A 25,198-nucleotide genomic window follows, 5' to 3' on the forward strand; every position below is an offset into this window, starting at 1 on the left:
AACAGACATGACTCTTGTAGTCTTACTCAAGAAAGAGTCTTCAGAATATACTGATCATATACATTCATTTAGGAAACATTCTTCTTTATGCCCAACTAATTGTAATTAATAATTTCTGTTGGCAGCATACAGAGATGTCTATTAAGAGCTTAGAAAATTAGCAGTACAAGGAGGAGTCTGTTTAATGTTGGGGGTAAGTACTTAATTTCATGTTGATGATTTACCTTTAGTTGTTTATTAATCAAAGTGTGGTGGCTTACATGCAGATGGAAGAAAAAACTAGTAATGAATTCTAGCATAAAGAGAAGACCAAGGTTAAAAGTATTTGGACTTGGAATATCACTGTTTTCACATGCAAAGTTTCAGTAAATGAAATAAGTTCTTTGTACATTCCTGTTGAAAACTTTAAATATGAAAATATTTTACATCTTTTCATAAACTGATAAAAATATATGGACCTTTCACAACTAATTAAACCTGAAGCATGCCCATGAATGGAAAAGAATCAGACTTATCAAGTTTGATCAAAACCTGATCTTTCCAACTGCAGACCATATAAACCCAGTATGTTGCCTGAAACTTTTGCTATTTTGCTTTTGCTACTCTCTATTTTATTTTTATGCCATTTAGCAGCAATAGAAGCTAAAGGAGACAAATGTCTTGGGATCTTTGTTGTTTTAGTATAAAGCATGATACCTCATCAGTTCAGTGACACTAAACAGCCATAGACTGTTTTTATTAAAAATTAAATTTTATTATCCTTCTTTTTATTAAAGCAAAATAGGATGCCAGAGAGAAATTGAAAAGCCATTAGGCCTCTCTATGTACTATGCCACCTATTGTACAGCATACATGTATTTTGTGTGTATTATATGTTGCCCTTTCTTCATGCATATGTAGTTACATGAGAAGGAAAAGGTACAAGGCCAGCCTCACGCTCTGCTGCTTGTAATTTGAAAAATTTGTCAAGGCTGCCAATGTTTACTTAATACCCCAGCAAGTCCTAAGCAACAGAAGCTCGGGAGAGTGCTCATGCCCTGCTGTGACTTGATTGAGGCACGTTGTGGTATTCAGTCAAAACCCACAGGTCATCACAATTGTCCACCCAGCTGAACAGTCACACCAGAGAGCGGTGCAAGGAAAGGAGTGAAGAATAAGGGATAATAAACACTATCTAGTGGTAGCTAAAGGGAGAAGTTGAACCATTGTGGTCATACCATGAAAGTAAAGTTTGAATTTATTCTCAGAAGAGAGGGGGACTAAGGAATGGTGGAACACTGTTTCAAATTGTAGTATTTATTCATCTTTTGTTTTGTATTCATCTTCCACTTGGAAGGTCTTCCTTCTCCATTGCATTTTGAGAAGATTTTTTTATTATTCTGGGTGGTTTTCATGGTTGGATGTTATTTGTGTGGTGGTGTGTTTTGTTTTTTTTTCTTAATAATTTGTTTTTCTGAAGAATGATGCAATGCTCACACCTCTATGATTCTACAGGAGAAACCTGAGGAACCTAGCTACTTCAAGATGTTCTTATTTAAAAAGTGCTGCTCCAGAAGTGTCTTGAATAACCAGTTTAAACCCCTGATTAGTAAAAATTGGATCATGTAATTATGTGAATTTGTCCTTAGAGAGTTTGGAGATAAATAAATAAAATCTTTTTCTATAGTTGTATCTGCATGGCTAGGAATAAAGGCAAGATTTTATTACTCACTGCATTTCCCCCAAGCTGCTTATTGAAAACTGTCACAGAGGGCAGCTGGCAAAAAAACTCCATGAAAATTTGGAAGAACTTCTTAGAAACCTACAACAGCTATAGCTGTAAATTATAGCTTAGAAATTTTAAAAATCGGATGCAAAGAGTATCATGATACAGACTTAAATCTTAAAAATGAACTTTATTGATATTTAAACTAAGTCCTCTTCCCCACAGCCTAAATGAATTTCAAAACCATTAGTCTGGACAAAATAAGTCAGGGTAGAGGATATTTTGATGAGGATAGTAGTGTTGTCTTTTCGTAGTAGTTATCCATATGCTTCAAATGACTACACCAGAAGGAAGTGGTAAAGTAACTTTTTACAAAAACCAGGAATAAAGAAGAAACTGTAAAAATGCCTGTACTAAGTTATTTTTTAATTATATTTTTAACAATAGGGTCCTAGAGTATGTACCCATTATCTCATTCTCCAGGAAGAAGGTAGGAGGTGGGAACTGAAGTTACAGTTAAACATGCAAAACTGACCAAAACAGAGTTTGTATTAAAGTCACAAAACACCAAAATTTTAATTTTCAACTGTGATTGAGTGTGAAGCTTGGTTTGGATGTGGTAAGGTCTACTTAATTAAAAAATAGGTGCAATACATTCTCTTCTTCCTCAGATTAATACACTGCAAAACAGCAAAGCAATAGAGACAACCCTGAACATAGGGGAAGAAGCATTTGAATATCTCAAACTTCTAGAATCTCTTCCTTTTATTTCTTGCTACCTTCTTTATAAAATAAATTACTTGTAGATAACAATGTATTTACAAATTTGTAATACTCACACTACAGGGCCTAGTCACGCCAAATCTACATACAGGGAGAGCAGGGAGAAAAGTCCATCTGACATTCTCAGCAGCATTTTATTGAAAACATGAAACATTCCAATGCTGAACTCCTAACTGCAGCAAACATTTCTGTTGTCATCTTTAATTTTTCTTGTCTATTGAGAAGCTATGAAAAATATTACTCTAAAGACTGGGAATTCTATTAAGATGTATAAGGAGACATCGCGATGTACAGTGTTCATTATTAAATTAAAAAAGGCACTTGCTATCACACTTGCCTAAAGATTATATAAAAACAAACAAAACCGCCAAAACATGTCTGTAAAGAAAAGTGGTAATACCAAAAGAGGTTAAATATGCCCACAGAATACATTCATATTTAAAAAGACAATAATAAAATTATGTCCTAATAACTTAAGCAGATGCTTCTATGGCATAACTTAAATTTTGAAAGTCAATGAAACACTGAGTTTGAAGTCCTTGGGTTTTTTTATTATTTTTTTCAAAAGAAAATAAAAAACAAACCAAAGAAGCTCTTCAAAGTTCTGTTCATCCAGGCACCACCACCAGTGCCACAATACAGTAATCCACTCAAGGGCAGGAACAATGTAATTCAATAACCTATCCTGCTACCACTTAATTTTATTTCTTAGCAATTGACCAGACAATAATGTAACCTCAAAGCAGAATAATCATCAGGTAAAACTGTTTGTCTTTCAAATAGACAATCCCTCAGTGTGTTTCTGCATTGCAGAGTGGTTTGATTGCGTATTCAGCCATAGGCTGAGTGCCACATTCAAAAAGTGTTTGAAAAGAGACAGAAAAATAGAAGGAACTAGTTAATGGGTAGGCAAAAGTGATACAGTCCAATTTCTGGTCAATTCCCACGTTTCACTAGGAAGAAGGTAGTTGGTGTATCAGAAGAGGGACATGCAGAATTCACTTGCAGAAACACTGAATCCTCCACCAAAATGCTTTCATGTCCCCACAGTTTAAACAGAATTCATAGTCATGTATGCCTGTGAACTCAAACTAGTTTTCATCTCTTTTGTCCTCTCATGAATGTAGTCAGCCTTATATTTTCTTCATGGTGTCTTCTATAGTCACAGCTTCAGAATATTTTGAATTGTATCTACCTCCACTATCACTTAGAGTTCATCCTAGTGACAAGAAAATAAATAATTCAGTTATTCTGAAAGTACAAATAAAAATCAAGATTATTGGGGGTTTTTTTCCTATGGTTTTAAATTTCTTTGTGTACTTACTTTTCAACTGGACAAATGTTTCTTAAATAGAATTCAGGGTGCTTCTTAATAGCTGTATATTATTATCTTCTTTCTGAGTTAAAAAGTCAATCCCAGGCTTGCACTAAGCAGCCTCTGTAATTTGGAGCCTGCTTGCTAAATCTAGTCTAGGGATTAACTTCAGGATACGGTGCATCTCAACCATCTATCTTTAATGCATCTGTCCCATGGATATCTACAAATTCTGCTAAGTCTTTCCATAACTAATGTTGCAACTACAGTCTTCTCTGCTACATCTGTGGTCATGGAGAACTGACTTCGAATAAATAATAGTAGCCAAAATGAGACTGGAAGTAAAATGTACCTGGTACTATTTGAAGATGCGGCATTTAATATTTCATGGACAAACAGCAAATACTAACATTGTTTTAAAGGGCTGTTCTTTACAATAATATAAGTCTTTTATAAAAAGGCCCCACAGTAAGTATTCTTACCTTATTTCTAGATTTTTTCCTTTTGCCTTTATTTTGAATTGCTTCTAATTTTTCATTCAAAAGGTCAGCAATACCTTTTGCATCTCTGCTGTCTATATATTCGCCGAGAGCATTTTTCTTAAAAAACAAAACAAAACCAAAAACATATTATCCATGCTCTACACTGAATAGAAAATCTGCTTCCTTTCAGATAAAATGCGAGAGAAATATGCAGGGAAGAAAACAATGGCTCTGGTATGATTTATGATTCATAGATATATTTTGTCTCCGTTTAAACAATACTAATTGTCTTTATAGTAAGAACAACTCTTAACTGCTAGTTTTTAAAACTCCATAAATTTTGAACTACACAAATTTTGTCTTGGTCCTTAAAGAAACCTGAAATAGTTACAGTTTTCTCACAGTTAGTCAGTTAAGTATTTAATGTAGACAGCCATTACAAAGTCTGCCATTTTTGTAATCTATGTTCATCAAATCTGTCAGTGTGAGTCACTACTTTTGAGACCTGAAAAGCCATTACTGTTTACCACAGAAAAGTCTCATTGAATTTTATGGGATTGTGTGAGGAAAGATTTCTTGAACTTCTCCTAAGAGATTCAGTTAAAAAAAGAAAAATGTAATTAAAATAATTGGCTTAACTATCAGAATGCATTGAATACTCTCTCTTCAGTATTAATACATTTAAAAATATGATTATAACATTTGTGAAATTTAATAGTTTTACAAAAATAAAGGCAATTTCCTAGAACTATCTGGTACTTCTCAATTTTTAAATTTATTACTACTAATCTGTTAGTAGGAAATGTTGATCTCAACAGAGAGTCACACTGATAATTGAAATGGTTTGATAAGGTTTGTTTTTGAGATAGAGCACAACTAAATACTTTTCATTATGTTCTATCTTAAAATACATTACTTAAGTTAAAATTATAATGAAATGCTGTGGTTACATTGAAAGAATATTTCTCCTTAGCCAAAATGAAATTTGTCCACATTTCATTTAGAGAAAGACTTTGCTTGCTTTTGGTATCTAGTGGTGGAATCAGTAAAGGTTGAAAAACATTTTGTCACATGAGACCCCTACGAGATTAAACTCTGGTTCTTGCTAAGCTGACATTTAATTACTGTTCTGTTAATTTACAATTTATTATTTTTCAACAACACATTATTACTGTATAATCGTCCTACTATTTTAAATATTACTGAAATTGATTATTGTTGTACTTATCTCCTGAATATCTAAATAATGCACTTCAATATGTTACAGACATAGTCTCTTAAGTCTTAATGTGAAATCTACTAACAGTACCTGCTCACCAGCGTGAGACACTTTACCTTTGTTCCTTGGTAGGGGTAAAACTTAACAGTAGGGTAGGCTCTGATATCGGCAGTTTGACAGGTCTGAGCGTATGTCTGACAGTCTACTTTTCCAGCTTTTACTTTTCCTTTCATGGTCTAAAAAGAAATGTTTATTAGAAACAATCTTCAAGCTTTCACGGGTGACTGCAAGCAAATAACTTGAATAAGCCAGCAGTGCACCTAGAAATAAATAAAAAATGTTGCTCAAATCTTTTAAATATCTGAGTAGTTGCTTGCTTACTTCTCAGATTGTTACCCTTTTATCAGAAGTCACTATATGTTCAGCAGAGCACTTCTACTTGAATTCAGGGCAAAGCACATTACAGTTCCAAAGGTCACCCCATCATAAGCTGAAATCTGTCTCAAAAGAGGCTCTGTGTGTGTATCTGTGCAAGAGACAATACCCACTGACAAGTGGGACTTAAAAGTGTGGACTTGCCACGAGGATGATCATTGGAGGTATGTAATTTTTGGATGATTGCTAAGAAATAAACTGCTGATGAATTATATTTTAACCATTACATGTATATCAATCTGCTAATACAGTTAAAAACCTACCCTTGCAAGGATCTCAAATTCAGGAGCAAAATTTTGGCAAGGTCCACACCAAGGAGCATAAAAATCAATGACCCAGTGATCTTTTCCATTCAGAACTTTTTCTGTGAAACTCTGAGGCGTCAGGTCTACAGACACTTGTGGTAAATACCTGTGGAAAGGAAGAATACCAGCCATAATCCAATCCAAACTTCAAACATATCCAAATTCCATTTAAGCATAAGAAAAATTTCTGAAATGAAGAATATTAGTAGTCTGAAAAGCCCAACCTTAGACTTTGTACTATAAAAATAACTTTTTAAAAAATGGTAGACAAAATAGTATGGTCTTCAGAAAATGGATGGACAGTAAGGAGTATGCTGTTTCTTCAAATTTTAAAAGCTTGAGTTAAAAGAAGTGGAAACTTTAATATCTTAAATGAAGCAATACATATACCTGTTTGTAATTCTTGATTTACATAGTATTTAAATATTAATTTTTCCTAGCAAGAAAACTATATAAGCAGCTTGTGAACAAAGTTTAATACAGTAACTTACCCCAATGCCCAGCCTCTCAGTGAATATGAATCTCTGTGCCATCCATTGTAGCTACTATAAAAAGATTGAAAACAAAAATCTACTTGCGCAGTAGTTTGAAATATGTTTGACCAAAAAAAAAAAACGTGTAGAGATGATGAAATAATGAACTTAAAGGCATATGTTTTAGGATATATTTCTACCTTGCTTTCAAATCTGAATAAGTAAGTCTCGTTAACACAGTTAAAATACACAGAATTAAGGACTAGGAGATGAAGAGAAAAAAAAAAGAAAATTCTGTATCAAGACAGTAAGAAACTTGGTTTGGAGCACATAAACTTTCAGAACTAGAACTGTTTTGAATGAGTATCTTTGGTAATAGATAAAATTGCAGGCTCTAAGAAACATGAGAAAAATTTGAAATATCTTAATATATTTTCTAATTGATATTCACTCATTACAATAAAACAATTAGTCATTATATACCTTTCCCTCAATTTGACAGTAGAAAAGCCAGGCAAACTGGTTACTTGGACAAGAATTTATTATTTGGGCTTTCAAGGCATTGCTTAGTTTTGAAATTCCAGTGACAAGTTAGAAAAAAAGATTAATTCAGGACTCATATCTGATAATTTACAACTTTATGACAAAGTATTTTTCAATAAAGTTACCTGGTCAAAATCTGACTTATTAGTTTTTTTAGTTTATTTTAAGAGACACATTTCCATATTTTTGCAGGAAATAGCTGACTCATTGTTAGGAATTTAGCACTTAGTCATATTCACCAACTTAGTTATTTTCAACAAGAAAAAAAAGTGCTTTTAAGAGAAACTTTATCTAGAAGAACTGAGTAAAAGCAAGTAGTCTAATGATGAAAGCTACTGAAGTCTGGTATTATGCACTATGATTAAGAGGCATTACAATTTATTATCTACTGGCATTTAATAGAACTTTCCAATTTGTAAAATAATGAAGCAATACATTCACTATTTCAGAGTGTTATCTATCTTTATGCATATGCTTCCCAAAATCCCTGGATCTAAAAACAGCACTGTGTAATGGAGGTGACAGGCTGTTTGGTTTTGGCCAGATTTCATTTCTCCCTCCCCCCTTTTTTTTTTTTTTAAATGATTAATATTTCCACACTAATGATACAGTGAACAGGATGACTAGATATATGACTTAAAATTTTTGCAGTGGTACTAACAGACTTTTGGCAGGGAAGATGATCAGATGGCTACATCACTCTGTTCTCTAAAGCTACAGTCAATTAGACCTAGTAGTATTATTTTTTATTATATGCTTTAAATCATCTACTTTAACAGGCAATTCAAGTTAGAAAACTGGCCATCTATAAAGAACAAGAAATAAGAGTTATGATTCCTGAGGCAGTCTCAGTTCAAATTACTGAAATGAAATGGTAACATGAAATGGCACTAGTTTGAAGTAATAAAGTCAGTACATTGAGGACAGTAATACTGTAACAGCCTATTTTAATGGCTGTGATGAACCTATATATTCATCTTGTTCCACATCATCTAACATTTCCCAAACTGAAGTAAACCACTTACTAATATTGATGAGCTGTGTTTGATTTTCGAGGAAAGAGTCTTATTTCAGGATATCCCCGAACACTTTCTTGGTGACAGAAAGAATAATATTTTTGACAATCCACACTGCCTACGCTGATTAGTCCATTTAACATCTGAAAAAAGAAGAAAACCTACAATCAAATATGCTAATCAATAATACTACAATTTCAGTAATACTTCAGAATTTAAGTCTTAATCAAGACAACCCAGATGATTGTCAGTAAAGTAATATTACCTTTGCAAATGAGAGAACACTGTAATGACCTTGCAAAACAAAAACACCCTCCCCAGTCCCCACAATTCCATACTAAAGTATGTGTAATTCAGCTAACTGACAATCAGCCTTGAACATTTATATACTTTCAGTGAAGAAAATAAGATCTCAGAAAAAAGTCTTACTAATATAGAAAATAATTAAGATGGATAATATTGAACTTGTTTAAGCTTAAATTCAAGTCAGAGGTTTCATTAAGGTCTAAGTGCTATCTTAAAGATCACTAATGGTAATAAAGAATACTGAGAGTGGCAAATTATTTCAATCAATTCTTATCTAATTTATGGGTAATTTTTTTTTCATATTTTGTTTTAAACAAATGCAGAGCTGTTGTCTGTATAAAGCACTATGCATTAAGGCAAGTTAGCTACTCTAAAGCTTCTTAGATCTTGGAAAACACACTTGTATCAATACAAAAAAACTGGATTACAGTATCAGTGTACTGAACCATTAAAAAAAACCCCAAACAAATAAAAACTTTGTATTCGAAACAACATAAAACTGTTGGGCAGGAATTCCCTATTTTGCCTGCAATATTAATAATTAGATTTTCTCAGCTGACAAATCTCTATGACAGCAGTTGTACTGTCTCAGTAATTCTACGGAACAGGACACAAAAGCAGAATAAACATTTGAATGTCATTTACCCTGGCCATTTTTTTCCATTCTGGCATTAAAGCCTGACAGGGTCCACACCATGGAGCGTAAAAGTCAACCATCCAGATTTCCTCTCGTTTTCTTCTCTGAACTAATTCAACAAATGTCTCTGGTGTTAGGGAGACCACCGACGGATTCCTAAGATCCTAAAGTAAAGACAGTTGATAAACATATACTTTGCAACAATAAGTTATCCCATATCTAGCGCCGTTACATAGAGACACTACCAAATTCTTGAGAATGTCCCTCTTTTAGTGAAATTTACTTGCTGCTGTGGTAGGGAGGACTCTATACTACTGAAAGGCACAGAAGCATGAAAAGTCATCCCTTCAACCTAACAATCATATGCCTGACTTGCTGAGAAGAGCTGTCAAAAAATACAGCCAGGCTGCAAAAGGGAGGTCTGCCTCTTCTCCATAAGGGGAGACAAAAGGCAAGAAATTCAGCTTACCTGGCAAGAACAGGCATTATGAGACTCAGCCATGCTATTTAGGCTGGGATGCAGAGGAATACATACAGTGCACTAGCAGCCTCAGAGTATCAACTGAAAGAGACTGATCTTCACCTGTTTCTGCACCTGTGCTCTTAAACCTGCTTTTTCTGGGCTGCCTGGAGGGAATGAACAGTCACTTCAGAGAGTGGAAAATAGCCTGCAGATCTAGCAGTGAGAGAACCTGGATGCTGGAGGGAAGATGGGTGCCAGAACTCTGCAGCAACAATGATTAGTACCAATGATTTGCAGTTCTGCGAGTTAAGAAAGTTTAAGAAACAGCTGAGAAACACAGAGATTAGCAAGCCAATTGTCAAAATGTAAAACTCCTCCTATGTCAAGGTGTGTACTTGAGACATTTTCACCTTAACATTACAGCACTTCATGCTTTTAATTCCTTTATCCCCTCTATGAGATAGAAATCATTACTATTACTTTGCAGATTGGAGGGGATCTTAAGTTATTAGCTAATGATCTCAAAGAAATGACTTGACAGAGTAGGGAAATTAGTCCCTTGGTTGTCAAGTCTCTGACTGACAATTGCTGGATTACTTTTCTTGCCCAAGGTTTCTTTGATCTTTATTTTACTAGTATAATTAATTAAAAAAAACCCCCCAAAACTTAGAATCTTCCAACTAAAGAACATGTTTGTGGATAAGCTTCTTACAGAGCACAACTGCAACAAGGATTATGATTTACATACCTCTATAAACTCCAAGATCTGCTCAGCAGAGTGATGTCCTTCATATTCATGAACATCAGACTGATTGAACACAACTGTTGTTGGATAAGCTCGAATGTTATGCTAACAAAACAGACAGTAAGAAATTTCAAGGCATTATTAGGTTTCTTGTACTTCCCTTTAACTGCCATCGGTATTGGTGGCTCACAGCTGCTAATCTGTCCAGTTTGTACAAGTGCTCAGACTTACATGTGGATTTGAGTTTGAAATCATTACAAATGGTTACAGAAAAATTGCCAGCTGCATTCAGAGATGAATTAAGTTCGTTCTGAATTTAAAAACCAGCTAGTAGTTCTTTTGCCATGCTCCACAAATAAAGGAATGAATCCACGGGCCTTCCACGCCTTAACTTTAAAGCTATTCCCAGTCTTCAGGGGAAAACACTTGTCCTGTACAAGTAACTATTGTTTACTATTGAACATTAGATGCTGCCATGATTTGAATTATTCTCTGTGTGAACACATTTAAATAAAACTTTAAAAAGATTGTTCTTTTTTACTCATTTTTCACGTGTTTTAAGACATTAACATTTTAAAGATAAATATAAACATTCTAACATAAAAAGCTCTTGTCTATAATGAAATGTGCAGTTGCAGGAAAACTGTCAAAATGTAGTCTTCTGGAATTCAGGAAAAGTAATGTCAAGAATTTCTACTGTGATAAATTCACTGAAGTTAAGCAAATTTAAACATGGAAAATTGGGCAAGATTTAAAAAAAAATATATATTTTTTTCATTCAATTACTATATCTTTACGTAAGTGTAAACTGGTAAGTAATTAACTTTCTTTTATTTTGAAATTCATCCTGCACTTCTTAAGCAGTACAAAACAAAAAGCAAAGGGTGAACTGAATTAGAAGTGGTTTTGCAGACACCTTTGAAAAGTGTTATATCAATATAAAAGTTGTATTTTAAAATATTTTATTGCTTTTATCCTCCTATGTGAAGAAAAAAAATAATGCACATGTACACTCTACAAAAAACTTTCTGAGTCTGCTTTAATTCTTCTTTCCCCCCTCTTAAAAAAACCCCAGGAATTATTAAATTCTGACACTTTCAGAGTCTTCCAGTAACGCTATGAAATCAGAGGAAAATGTGAACTGTATTTTCCAACAGTATATTCTCTGTAGTGGCTACATAGTTTGTTCCTTTGAAAAAAATTATGATTCAAGTGTCCTATTTGGTTTACTACCCTTTAAGAAAATAATATTAAAGAACAAGCATTGTCTGCCCCCGTATCTCTACCCCCAACTAGAAGAAAATAATATCTTTGAAAGGATTATATATATATTGTTGTTTGGTTTTTTTGTTTGTTTGTTTGTTTTTAAGTTCCTGCAGCTTACCATGTTGCAAAGCCCTTCATGGACAGTACAGTCTAGTGTTCCAAATTTAAGCTGACCATAAAGATGTTTTGATGCTTTTCTCAGCTCTGGTAACAAAGCTCGACAAGGAGGACACCACTAGAAAACAAAATGCAAGTAAGTGCAATTGCTTTCCCTGCAATTGGCTCTCAGGAGAATGTAAGCTGTTTGAGATTAATAATATGCTTGCTGCTTTGACAACAGACTCAAGTAAATACAAAACCCACACAGTCTAGGAACTAGTGCTGCCAAGGAATGAGAAATTACAATACCTCATGGTGCTGAAGGACACTTTCAAGATACTGCTCATATTTTGTTACATGCTTACAGAACAGATTTTAGAAGAAGGGAAATATATATATTAAATATTTACCGGTGCAAAGAAATCCACAAGCCATGGTTCCTTTTCTTTGTCAGGAAAATTCTGAGGTCCCAGTGTGATAACATGAGAGCTGACACTTTCTTTGGCAAATGCAACAATGTCATATAAGATCTTCTTTCCTTCAAAGAACAATATAGAAAGGAAACTTTATTTTTACCTGTAAGAGATCTCATTAAAAAGCTCAGTGATAGCAACGGGAACCCTTCAGTTCCCTTCACTGCTCTTTAAACATGACCTGCTTAAATAAATCGAATAAGTAGTGGCTTGCTTTTTCTCAAGAAGACAATGTTAAACTGTCCAAACCTACATAGTTAAGACATACCTTAGGTGATAGTTGATACTAGGCTAAATATTAAACTGAATATTTACCTAATATTAGCCAAATAAATGTTTTATCCAAGACAAAACATGTTTTTGTCAAACAAAATGAATGTTTTGTTGTGACTGGACTGCTAGCTGTTTTACCATCTTACTAGTGTTGGAATTAATAAGTTACTATTCCAACTATACTTGCCTTGGTAAAGGTACTGACACAGTAAAGACTTCAAGCAAAATAAATTATATTGATAAATCACAGCTTTTTAGGGATATATGACCCTTTCTTGGCTTATCTGCAGGAGTGGAAATTTCAGAGAGTACATAAGGCTTTTCCCAGCAGCAATCATTAGATGTATGGGATCATCTTTGCCCCTTAGATATGACTAATCTTTTCTAAGTAGTCAAAGCTTTTCTCCTTTATTCTTTATTACAGTACTGAGGTTCTGACATAATTCTAGCAAGGTGTTTCTAATACTTTAGAAGCTCATCTTGCATAATTGTCTTGTGCCACATTCTCAGTTAAGCTATACTTGTTTCTGCAAGCTACAGTTTTGCTTCAGACTTTGTTCTTCCAAGAAGCATTTCTGAATCCTTTCAGTGGTACACAGTAACATAGTTCCAAGCTTTCCTGGAAGGAAACTGCTACATTGGAAGTGGGAGTAAGTGGTAAAAGTCTCAATATAGATTTTCTTGGATGGAATTAAACAAAACATGGAATTAGTTTTAGTGCAGTGATATATTAAATAAAATCCAAGTTTCTCAAATTGGCAGCACTGTGTAACTACCATGTTAAGCTTCTACGAAGGGTGTGCCTCGTAGCATTCTTTGGTTATCCTACCCAAAGCAGAAGCTGTCCTGATCAGCTTCAGAGATTTCATTTGTGTCTAATTATGTAAATGACACTGAAATAGACAGAATAGTAAAGACAAAATACATCTCTTGGCATCACTGCTTACCTGGGGAAAAAACACCAGTGGAAACGATAAGTTTGTGCAAGGCTACAGTAAGGTCAGGGGAAAATAGCAAATATTAAAACTACAAAACTGTTCTTTGGGAAAACAACACAGTTTGCCAAAGATATCATCATCTCGAAGTGATTATGTAATGATTTAAGTTTGCCAAAGTTCTCTTACCATGATGAATTTCATAATCTCCAGTTCCTTTTCCTTTGAAGACTGCTAAACAAGGCTGATAGACATACAGTTTGTTGCAGATGGTTGGTGAGGAAAGACAGTCAAACTTGCCAACCTATTTAACAGACAGTGCCATTTTAATTAAGGCATCCTAATATAGATTAACATATTTTGAAAGGCTGTGAGAGTTAGGATAGATTCATTAAAAAAAGGTAAAAATATGGAAAAGTAGTAGTCTTTTTATGAACAAAAGAAGTCTTAAAATGATCTTGTAACTATGATGTTCAAGGAAAACTGCTAGCACAGCTGAATTAGGTTGTTTGCTAATTTTTAATTTAAAGGCCAAAATGGAATAAAACCTTAAAGAATCCTCTTTTTTTTTTTCCACCTCCAAACAAAACAACAAGGAAGGAAAAAGACAAGCAAAATAATTTTTTGTGACATTAATATTATTCTAGTCAATGCAACTTTTTTTTTTAAATACATAACTTATAGAATAACATAATCCATATGTCTTTAGTACAAAGTTTGAATTTGGTTTCTTTTTATCAAGAAAATTTTCAAAATAATCATAGGGTTTTCTGAGTAATTAAAATACAGTTTCACACACATCAATTTGATGTTGAAGTGTTAACTTTTAATTGTTAACTGGATGGGATCTGCTGTAACATTTCCCATGAGAGAGCAGATTTAAAAGATAATCTTTCCTAACTACTTTTAAATTATTCGAACCGTATAGGAAACATCATTGCTTGCTTTAAATTAAAAGCTTTACTACAGATCTACCACATAACAGTATATCTCTTTCAGTATCAGAGGTGGCAGGTATTAGTAACAGGTAATAATTATGAAAAACATACTGACTTGTTCTCTGAATGTAAATGGTATTTAATACTAGATGAGTGAGCAGCCTTACCTGAATGTGTTCATCTCTAAGTAAAAATTTGAGTTTCTTAAATTCCTGTACATTTGATTTATCACTCTCCCCAAACTGGAAGAAAAGCAGCCATCGGTGATGAGCTAGACGGTCCTTTAAACAAAGGAAAAAGCCACCAACCACAACAAAAACACACACACACACAAAAATTATTCCCAACTTATTCCAACTTATAAATTCCTCTTATGTTTTATAAATGCAAATGCCCAGTTACTCAACTGATCTCTGAGTGACCGCCTCCACTCAACAAATTCTTTCACATAGTCCTTCTACTAAACTTCATCTTATTGCATCATAAGCAGAAAAGAGGAAAAAATCTGAAAACAAGCTGGCTACATGCTACCCTCTATACTTTTTCTTTCCATGTGTGTTTCCTATTGTAGATCAAGCTGCTAAGTGCAGCACACAAGGGTGAAAAGAGGTTTCCTCTTTTTTTTTTTTTCCTCCAAGACATGAGTAACTTTTATGACTTCTAATTTCAGTTCGTACATAACTTGTAATGGATTAACAAGTATTCTTTCTTTCTTACATTACTAACAAAATGCATTTAAATTAAAATTCTCTACAATGTAGTTGATTTAAGAAATAAATAGAAAGCTACAGTTGCAGAGTGAGTTACTATGGCAATTTCTGTGGTTTTCTATTTTCCTATTAAATACCCCCCCTTTTGTTGTTTTACTAAACAATGAAAATAAATTTAGACAAACAATGTTAAATGCGGTTTTTTTTCCCCTCTGTAGCTAAAAAGTCATTTTCAGTTAAATAAGTACTAAGTTGTTTTATCAAGAGGATTTGAAAAATGTAAAAAGTAATGATAAAATATAAAAATACATTATTTAAAGATATCTTAACATATTTTTAAAAATTTACCTCTAATGATGCTGCAGAGATAATTTCAAAGTCTGGCAGATGCTGCATTACTTCCTGATATATTTCTCTGGCATCCAAAGAGTTAAGAAACTAGGACGGAAAGTTAACTGTTTATTATAAGGAATTACAAACATGAGCCTGATTGTTGATGATTAATACTCAAAGTGTCAGGGAAATTACTCTGTTATTCTGATTTGTTCCTTTCCATCAATTGAAGAGTACAGTTAATAATATATAATTTAATTAACTTATTTTTCTTGTATAGTGTTTCATGAATATCACCCTCAGAATACTGCTTCTTAGCTTGTTTTCCCACAATGTTAAACTCAAGATACCGTATTTTGTCAAAACAGGTGCTAAAAATTTCAAATTTCAAAACAAATTTTCCACTCAAGTTGACAAGATTTCCAATCTAGTTTTACAACCTTCCTTAACTGCACTGTACCGATATTTAAGTTTCAGTATTTTTTTAAATTTAGGAAGTAATATGAATCAGTAACTCAGAGTGGATAATTTACAAGGTTGAAAGTAGGTAGGTTACAAATTTAATTTCCTCCTTTTAAAGATACAAATAACAGTAGTGACAAGAAAGGAACAAGCCATGCTTCAAACTGGGAAATGCCTCCCATCAATTAAGGAAGTTAAAAGTACCATACAAATGTAGGAGGTGTTTGCAATATTAGAATATAGCTGAACAGCGTAATTTGTACCGACAGACCACACAGGAGGACTCTTATCTCACATGTCAATACTCTGTTCAGAGTAGCATTTCTCAAACTTGTGACACCCAAGGCATATTCCTTCTGGGATAAAAACTGGGGGCACATGGCAAATCTCCCAGGCTTGCCCAGGATAGCTGGGTAGCAGTTTCAGAACTAGCTCTTGGATCTGTCACAGAGCACATCCCACTCCTCAATTCCCACAGGCTCCTGAGGAGGTGGCTAGGAAGAGATCGAGGCTGCTGCTACTGCAGCGTGCTCCTGTTCACTCTCCCAGCATACCAGCAAACTGGGGACCACCTCCAGGGATCACTGGAAGTGAGGAGGGATATAAACTTATACCAAGGCATACAAGCTTAGGAAAAAAAAAAAAAAAAAGAAAAAGAAAAAGAAAAAAGCATCTTTTCAGTTGTATATAATAAATATGAAAATTATTTATAAATCCCTTTATCATTATCATCACCTTATTTTATCTAAATACCGAATGGTTGAGAAACAACTCGTACCAAAACGCCTCCTTTCTCTTTGTTATTTATGGTTGCTCCAGGTGGAAAGTATGCTGTAGTACTAGATGAGATATCTAAATTATCACAAAGCTCACCCTGGGTGCCACAGTCCATCCAGCCTACATTAACAAGACCTTCCTGTAATAAAACAAAACAAAAAACCAACAAAACCAAACACAAAAACAAAGACTATTTTTTAATTTCAGGTTCAGAAATGCTTTTGAAAATCCCAACACAAGCAATAATATATAACATTTAGAAAATGGAAGGAGACAACATTGTTAATATTAACATTAGTTAATATTAATTCATCTTTTATAAAATTCTTTTAAAAATTAATGTTATTCCAATAACTACTAAGTCAAAACATTTCACTCTTCTGAAAGTTAATAGGTGAAATTTTGGTTCCAGTAAACTCAGTGAGAGTTCTGGCTACTGCTTTATGCTTTCACTAGTGTCATTTTGTTTTAACTATAACAGGTAATGCTTTCAGAGTGAAACACTGCTTACCAACATGCCAGCTAGCTTAAGGCGCGTTTGGAAACTCAAGCAATCTGCAAAATAAAAATTTATTTACAAACATAAAACTTCAAATTACTAATGCACTAAACCTACTTTTGTTTAGAACTACCCCTCCTTCCTTACAAAGGTGACCATTTCAAAAGACATGCTTCCCAGCTACTCATCCGGTATTTCAGTGACTTGTAATTATAACATTTAGTAATCAGCACTTGATGGTTGTCTACTCAAGTTAAAAACAACATGAAAAACATTCTCTTGCTTCGTCAACACAGAATTATCAATTTAAAAGTGTTAATATTTTATTTGCTATACTATGACTGACCTTTAAAATTTCTTCTTAACCAATGTTTAAAAAAAAAAAAACCAAAAACCCAACAGGTATCTCTTGGAACAAGATTTCAATGGAAATACCAGTTTTCTGTGATTCAAATAATAACTCACTATAATAAATAAATCATATGCTCTAATTACCCATCCAGACTTTAAATAGTTAGCTTCTGATGCAGATTTTTTTCTGAAATAAGAAGATGCATCAATCTCATTTTAACTGGGCCTAAGTTGAAAACTTAATAACAAAAGGACTGCAACTTGAAATCAAGCTATTTTCAAATGTAAATCCAAGACTGCAGCTCTGGTTATTCAGTTCACAGTGCAAAGGTCTCTTCATAAGACCAAGAAATCTTTATTTGTCAAAGGTGTAGTGCATTTACTTAGCTTGACCAGCTAACCAAGGCAACTTTCTCATATGCTGGATCCAATACTGATCCCAAAAAAAAGTCAGTGACAAACTGCTACAAAAAATAATGCAAATCTAAACTCTGTCATGACATCAGTGGTAAGAGCCAACTGCCGTGTCCAAACCTAACTCAAGAGAAAATATTCAGCCATTTTTTGAGTACTGGTGGTTTAATGGGGAGATACATCCTTTCTTCTACTCAGCTATCATGACAAGCTAGCACGCACCTATACAATATAAGTCATTTGAGCTTGAGCTGGAAACTGAAGTCAGAGGCCTTTTCTGCTGGTTCCCTTCCTGAAATGTTATACTTGAGTGCTGCTGTAACGACTCACGTGACATTACAGAAGCACAATAGCATAATCTATTAATGTCTCTTTTGTTAAACTGCCTCTAAAACAGAGCTTAAATGATCCACAGTCCAAATACTCCGATTATATAAGGTGTTTTACAGCTTTTTATTACACATGAAAGGGATTATACCACTATCAGCAAAAGTACTTTTTTTCTGTTTGCCTTATTTGAAAAGTATTTCATACACCTACCCCCACGTTCAGCACAGAAGGTGATCAGCCAACCAGTGCCAGAAGCAAATGAAGTTTCAATGGCATTAACAAAGTTTCAAATGAAACAATTTGCATTAGTCTGACTAGTTAAACGTGACTGTGAAACAAGGTTTTATATTTGTATTATCAAATTACAGTATCTCAAAAATAAGATGTAGCAAGAGCTGACAGATTCAGTTGTATACATTGTTTCTGCCATATTTTATATTGTAAAAGCAATTTCAAGAACAACACCCCAAGCAAAACATCTAAACATTACCTGCCCATAACTCAGTGACTGTGCTTATAACATATTGCATGGCAAAGTTCTTTAAGCTCTCTTTTGATCTGTCTCCATAATATTTCACTGGTTGCTACAGAAGACAAAGAATAAATTTTATAAAGTTAAAAAAAAAAAAAAAAAAAAAAAAAAGGAAAATGAACCCAAAACCTACTCTTTTTTTATAACAGTACTTAAGTGGGACCTGCCCCCCAAAAATGTTAGCTCTAACTGTTCTCTCCCTCCTGTATTGGAATGTTTGGAATTTAACTTTTATTTAAATTTTGTAATGTGATTTCTTTCCAAGTACAGCAACACAACAATAATTTAGTCTTAGAAACACCAACTCCCAATGATTATATTTCTATTTAAATAAAAATTGCTTGCATCAGCCCATTTAGCATATGCATAATCTCTGCATTCAACCTCTCAAATCTTATCATTTTCAAACATATGAACTTTTCAAGCGCAATTTGTACACCACTCCTGGCACCACTACTTAATAAGCAGCTATAAAGTGTGGTGTACATAATGCAGCTAGCATGAGGGAAATCTTGTGGAAAAAAGTTTCCAAGTTTCTCTAGGTACTCGGTCAGATTTGTCAGACTCAAAACCACAGACTATTCTTTGTTTTTGAAAAGTCTATTACAATACTGTAAGAGAAACTGTGCAAGTAGACTTGTTGCTTTGCTACACCACCACTGCTGACAGTATCTTCCCAAATCAGAAGTGCTATGTTGCATGGTAAAATGATTCAAAGAAAGAGCACTGTCTAAACCAGATATCTATTTCTGAAGTTAACTTTCTAAATTAATTTAACCAAGGTGAAGGAAAAGAAAAAGTAATTTATTAAAAGAAAGTAATATATTAAAAGGAATCTTATATAAAGATCTAGGATTGAACAAGTATTAAAGAAATACTCATCAAGCATTTTCAGAAAGACTGAAATCTGGAAGTTTTATCACTCACCATTCCAGTTTTGAAAATATACAGACTGGGATAACTGTTAATCCCTTTAATTCGACAAAGCATTCTATTATCTCCACAGTTGACAGCTCCAATGCGTATTACTCCATCCATCTCCTTGGCAAACTCCCTCCACTAGACAAAAGGGAAAAAAAAAAGAAAAAAAAAAGGATATATTCCTATAAAGATATAATGAAAAACCAGCACATGTTTTATTCCTGGCATCTTGAATTGTTGTCTTTGGTTTCAGCTTCAGGGAAAAAAATCCACTTCATTAACTATTGTGCTGTTAAAAACTAATGAGTTTTTAGAGTTAGTTTGCTTGTTATACATACCGTAGGTGCTAACTCATGGCAGTGGGAGCATCGAGGAGAATAAAAATTCACAAACCACAGTTCTCCTGAGTTAACAGCAGCATCTAGATGGAGAGAAGAAAATCATAAGTAAGTAATGCACTTCTCCAATCTCGTTCTATCTAGAATGTACATTTTGACTATATTGTTTTCCCCCAAGAGCTGAATTAAGTATTTACATGTTGGACACAGTTAGTAACAGTAACTCTGCACCTCACTCATACATACTTGCTGTTGTAGCCAAGTACACATAAATCGTATTCCAGAGGCTATCACACCCTAACTTTCAATATTTGTTTTATTAATTAAGAATAAATTTACTTTCTGTGGATTAACCTCGCTGAAATATGTGATTATGCAGGTCTAGTTACCTTAAAAACAAAAGACAAGTTCTAAAGATTTTTACCCACTAGAACTTTCCATTTCCTTACATCACTTCATATATTTTCTGGGTTCCACCAGGCAATCTTTTTATGTAGCATCCCTGTCTAATAGGTGAAAATGCAATTTAAAAATCCAAGTTAGTATAATTACTAGAAAAGTCAAGGGAAACAACTACTGTTGCTTATAAAAGAAAGCAACAGCAACAAAATATACACACACAGAAGTTATCAGCTGGAATTAGATGGCTTTTAGTCTTTCTAATTTTGGACATAATTTTGATAGTGAATATAGCCTAATATTAAAATACCCTCACAAACAAGCCAACTAAGGAATGTGTAAATTCTGCAAATCAATTACCCAAAGCAAGACCAGGTTCTGCTTTTAGAAAAGTTTACAAAACTGGTTCAGCATGGAGATCTAGTTAGTACAAAGGAAAGCATACTCAAAATGATGAAAAAAAAAAATCACACAAAATCCAGTATTTTTTCCCTCTAGTCTCTTTTAGTTATAAACATCCTAGCTATAATTTTAAAAGAAAAAAAATGGATGATGTCCTCACTATCTTGCCAGACTTTGTTTTATGTAGCTGTCTTTTTAGTATCTGGTATCGCCTTCTGGTCTTGAACCTCTTGTGCAAGGCACAATTGACTGGATTACACACACACACACACACACACACAAAAAAAAAAGAAATATAACAGAAAAGTTCTACCAAGTGCATTTTTAGACAAGAGACCAAAAAAATAATGACAAATTAGGAGAAAGAAAATTATAATTCACATAATTTCCTCTTAGACATCACACAAAATATCTTTCAAACTTAATCTAAACTGTTTATTGATATTGATCTATTTGCTAACTAGCATTTACCAGGAAGCATTAAAGGGGTTTTTTGTTGTTGTTTTCTCATCTGAAGAAGATTTTCTGACATTTTTTTAATAGAGATGTAATAGAAGTCTATAGATATACAGCTCAGTATGTAAAAATCTGGGGTGCCATATAGTCAAACAGATAGCTATTTATTTAAAACTTACCAAATTCTCCTCTATCCAATGTTATAATTTCAGGATCATCATCATAAATACCTATTTAAAAAAAACAACAATTGCTTCTTATTTTTGGTATCTTTAAAATGAAGAAACAAACCATCATCTTATTTACAAGCCAGAAAACAGAAGACAGTACACTTCATTTTAAATAGTAAGCTGACAAAGATTGTTTTTATAACAAAGCTATATTTGTTTAGTAATATGTAACCTTAGTTTAGTCTCTTGCGAACTTACACACTCATGCTACAAAAGCCACCATCAGAACAGGAAAGTTCTTTTGGTGTTTTAGTAGACCAGCCACCAAGTGAGCAGGGAACTTGAACTACCACTGTCAGAGCAAAACTATTAGAAATAACATCAACCAGCGGTCAGATTAAAATTCAAGAAACTTCAGCTCTCGATGAGAGAGCTGTATGTGATGTCCAGAAGCTTTCACTTCTTCTCTCAGCCTCTGCTTATCTAAACTATTTAGATCACAAAGGTGTTTCAGCCACAAGCTTTTCCACTGACAGAATGTGTGAACACAGTGGAATAAAGTGGACAAAATAAAGGTAAGCTATTTTAGCTTATTCCTGTTACAGCAGTTCTAAGAATGGTTTGTCCCAGCCTTTCCCAGAACTACTTAAAATTTGTTGAGACAAACATTAAATAACTTGCCTCAAGATCATTTTAGGTATGATTCTGGTATTAATTTTTTCATTTTCTGCTACCTCTTTACTGATCTCTAATTGTATAACTGCATATAAAATAGGCTTAACAGCACAAAAATCTCCTCTCAAAATCTACTAAACAAAAAAAGATCTTCCTGCATTAAAGATTTAAAAAGAATACTGATGAAACGTTAACACTGGAATTTACATGAAAAAAACAAAAAGTAAGCTTTGAACTTTAAAAAAATAAACAAGAAGTTATATGAGCAATGAAAAGCTAAGCAGCAGGAACAAAAGGCTAGGTAAACAGATTATTACATTTTCTGGTATTTTTGGGTAGCCATTAACAGGGTAAATAAAAGATTGGGTCAACAGAGAGATAATGACAACTACAGAAGAGCAACAGAGCAGGCAGAAATCTGGAGAGGATACATCAGAAATGTGTAAAAAGATCTGATATAGATCTGAATATTGCATTTACTTGTGAATGTTCTAAGCAAATCACAACCATCCATCATAACTTACCGAAATCATAGCGATAAAAGTGCCAGCTTTCATAACGACCTCCTTGCTGCTGATCTTCAAGACCTTTCTCTCCATATTTATCATACTTCTTTCGCAGATCTTCATCTTTAAGTACTTCATAGGCTCTATTTATTTTCAAAAAATTTTCATGTGCATTTGGATCATTCTATTTAAGGAAAGTTATAATTAGTAAGTAATCAATAAACCATATTGTACATATAATGCAGAGAAAATAATCTTTGGAAATGTTTTTATATCCCTACTAAAGATGTCAGTTGTGATGGAAGAAGAAATTACACGGTGATCTCCAAACAAACTACAGTGAAGTTTTCCTTTCCTGAAGCCACATGTGTCTTCTGCTCATTTCTTCATCCTCACTAAATTACCAATTGAAATATAAAGCAAACTGGTAGGAGGCTATAACATTCTCCAGTGATCCCTCTTCTTTCAACTCTTTCTTCAATGGAAGAAAAAAAAATAAATATTCAGGAATGAAGACTTACCATTTCCTCTATAATCTTTTCTACTCCCCTAGAATCTCCACTTGTCCACTTTGAAAATCTCTGCTATAAAGACAGATTAATCTCTTCTGATCTTATGGTGTAGACAGAGGCCCTCCTTTTTCATTTAAAAAGCATTCTGGTTCTAGGTAGCTTTGGAAATAGAATGGTGAAAAATCTGCAGACATATTTTGAACCACAGTTTGGGTTTTGAACTGGTGCAGTATTAACAGTGGTGAGTAAAATCTGCAGCACTCTCTCACCCTTTTAACTTCTGCTTACACATTTCATGCAAAAGACACTTCTTCTTAAAGATTCTTAACTTATTTACCTAGGTACACATGAAATTAATTACCATTGTGGAATTTGTGTAGCAGCTTCACCTTCTATGTATAATCTTTAATGTTGAAAATAACATGTTGAAAAATCTTTAGTAGTAGTATTTGCATACTTAGAAACTACAGAATCTGACCCAAAATGTTATTATTTTGAAAGGTATCAACATAGGGAAAACAAAACTTGCAGTTAATAGCTACAAATTGGCATTTCTAACTTTGCTGAGATTTGGCTTTCTCTTTGAGCTCTGTCATGTTCAAATCCATTGTATAAGATGAGTGCCTCAGAGGCTTCAACGACTCTGTGCAGTGGGCCCTGAGCTCATATGGAGTATCGGTGTCTTCTGGGACTCCGTGCAGGTGCAGTTGCACATATAAGGATCCAAACCCTCATATTTCCTGTGAATTTCTCATTATTTCAGTAAATCTTGAGGAAAAACTGATGACGTTTAAATTTTAAAATTATTTCTTTGTACTTCAGGAAATATGGTAGCACAGACTAAGCCATTCCCAGTCTTCTCTCTCTAGTCAAGAGCTCCTTATTACCCGCCCTTTTTATGTGTTGGCAGTCCCAGAATTTCCGCTTTGTCCTGTTTGATACTTGGAGACTGATGTCTTAGTACAGGCTGGTGTTGGTTCCTCTTTAGATGAGATTTCATGTTAGGGAAACAGTAAGTTCCCCTAAGCTAAACTGAAAGAGACAAACTCGTCACTTTACCAACAAGGTAAAATGGTACAGATGTAAGTTTTCCTCTATTTATAAAAATATAATTGAGAAATAAATGATCTTGCCTCTTTTTTTTTATACTACAGCAATTTAATATGGCCCAAATTCAACACAACCATGTGAGACCAGTCTATCCCTTTTTGTCAATTTTCTCTGCAGAAAATCTGAGCTGAACCGTGTTATCAGGTGGTTACATTACATCATAAGAACAGAGAAATGTTTTAGATAAATTAAAGCTACTTTTTGTTTGAACGTTAAGATCCATTAACTCAACAACTCTGACTGGTTAAAGATGAAACTTACCTGATTTTTATCAGGGTGCAACTTTAATGCCAGTTTTTTGAATGCTTGTCGTATTTCTCTACTACTTGCTTCTTTGGATACTCCAAGCAAACTATAGAAGTCCTGATCAGTGCACACAAGAACTATTACACATATTAAAACTAGCAATAAAGATCTTTTCAAATATCTAATATAATCTCCTTTGGATACTAAGAACTCCATTTTGAAGTTTTTGGAAAGTTTACAGGTTCTGATTCAAGCAGGCTTTGGGAAGAGTCTCTGGTAAATCCGACAACGTTCAGAGATACAGCCGTATTTATGATGGAGCTCTTCAAAATGCTGGTTGTCCTACTTCATGCCACCAGTCCTGCAAAAGTTACAACCCATAAGCAGAGGGGGGGAAAGCAATTAAGTATATTTTCCTACTTACTCAATAAGTCTATGCAAGTAAAGAACCCCACTGCCAGCCTGTGTACACGGCACGTGAACATTAAGTTTCTTGATGGCTATTTACCTGCTTTCTGAAGACCACACGAGTGACAGTCCATCTCTCGATCACAGATACTGTGAAGGAGGTAATCACACACAGCTGTACTGAATGACATTAAATACCAGCCATTCCATCACATTGTAACAAGCGGTTTCAGCAC

The 25,198-nt window shown here is 33.9% G+C and overlaps 1 protein-coding gene across 1 annotated transcript; it reads right to left on the minus strand.

Moving 5' to 3' along the window:
* Positions 1 to 3,204: 3,204 nt before the first annotated feature.
* DNAJC10 (DnaJ heat shock protein family (Hsp40) member C10) lies at positions 3,205 to 24,770 on the minus strand. Its single transcript, XM_010177107.1, is given in 22 exon segments — positions 3,205 to 3,707; positions 4,286 to 4,402; positions 5,621 to 5,740; positions 6,203 to 6,350; positions 6,736 to 6,789; positions 8,286 to 8,419; positions 9,228 to 9,383; positions 10,431 to 10,532; positions 11,812 to 11,928; positions 12,203 to 12,330; positions 13,663 to 13,777; positions 14,579 to 14,692; positions 15,470 to 15,559; positions 16,695 to 16,832; positions 17,205 to 17,248; positions 18,498 to 18,597; positions 18,773 to 18,871; positions 19,747 to 19,878; positions 20,079 to 20,161; positions 21,515 to 21,565; positions 22,705 to 22,870; positions 24,570 to 24,770. Coding segments are annotated over 22 exon segments (2,421 nt in total). The 3' UTR covers positions 3,205 to 3,695.
* Positions 24,771 to 25,198: the final 428 nt, after the last annotated feature.

This window comes from Antrostomus carolinensis, unplaced genomic scaffold, assembly GCF_000700745.2.
Source record: "Antrostomus carolinensis isolate BGI_N321 unplaced genomic scaffold, ASM70074v2 scaffold21360, whole genome shotgun sequence".
NCBI classification, from domain to species: domain Eukaryota; kingdom Metazoa; phylum Chordata; class Aves; order Caprimulgiformes; family Caprimulgidae; genus Antrostomus; species Antrostomus carolinensis.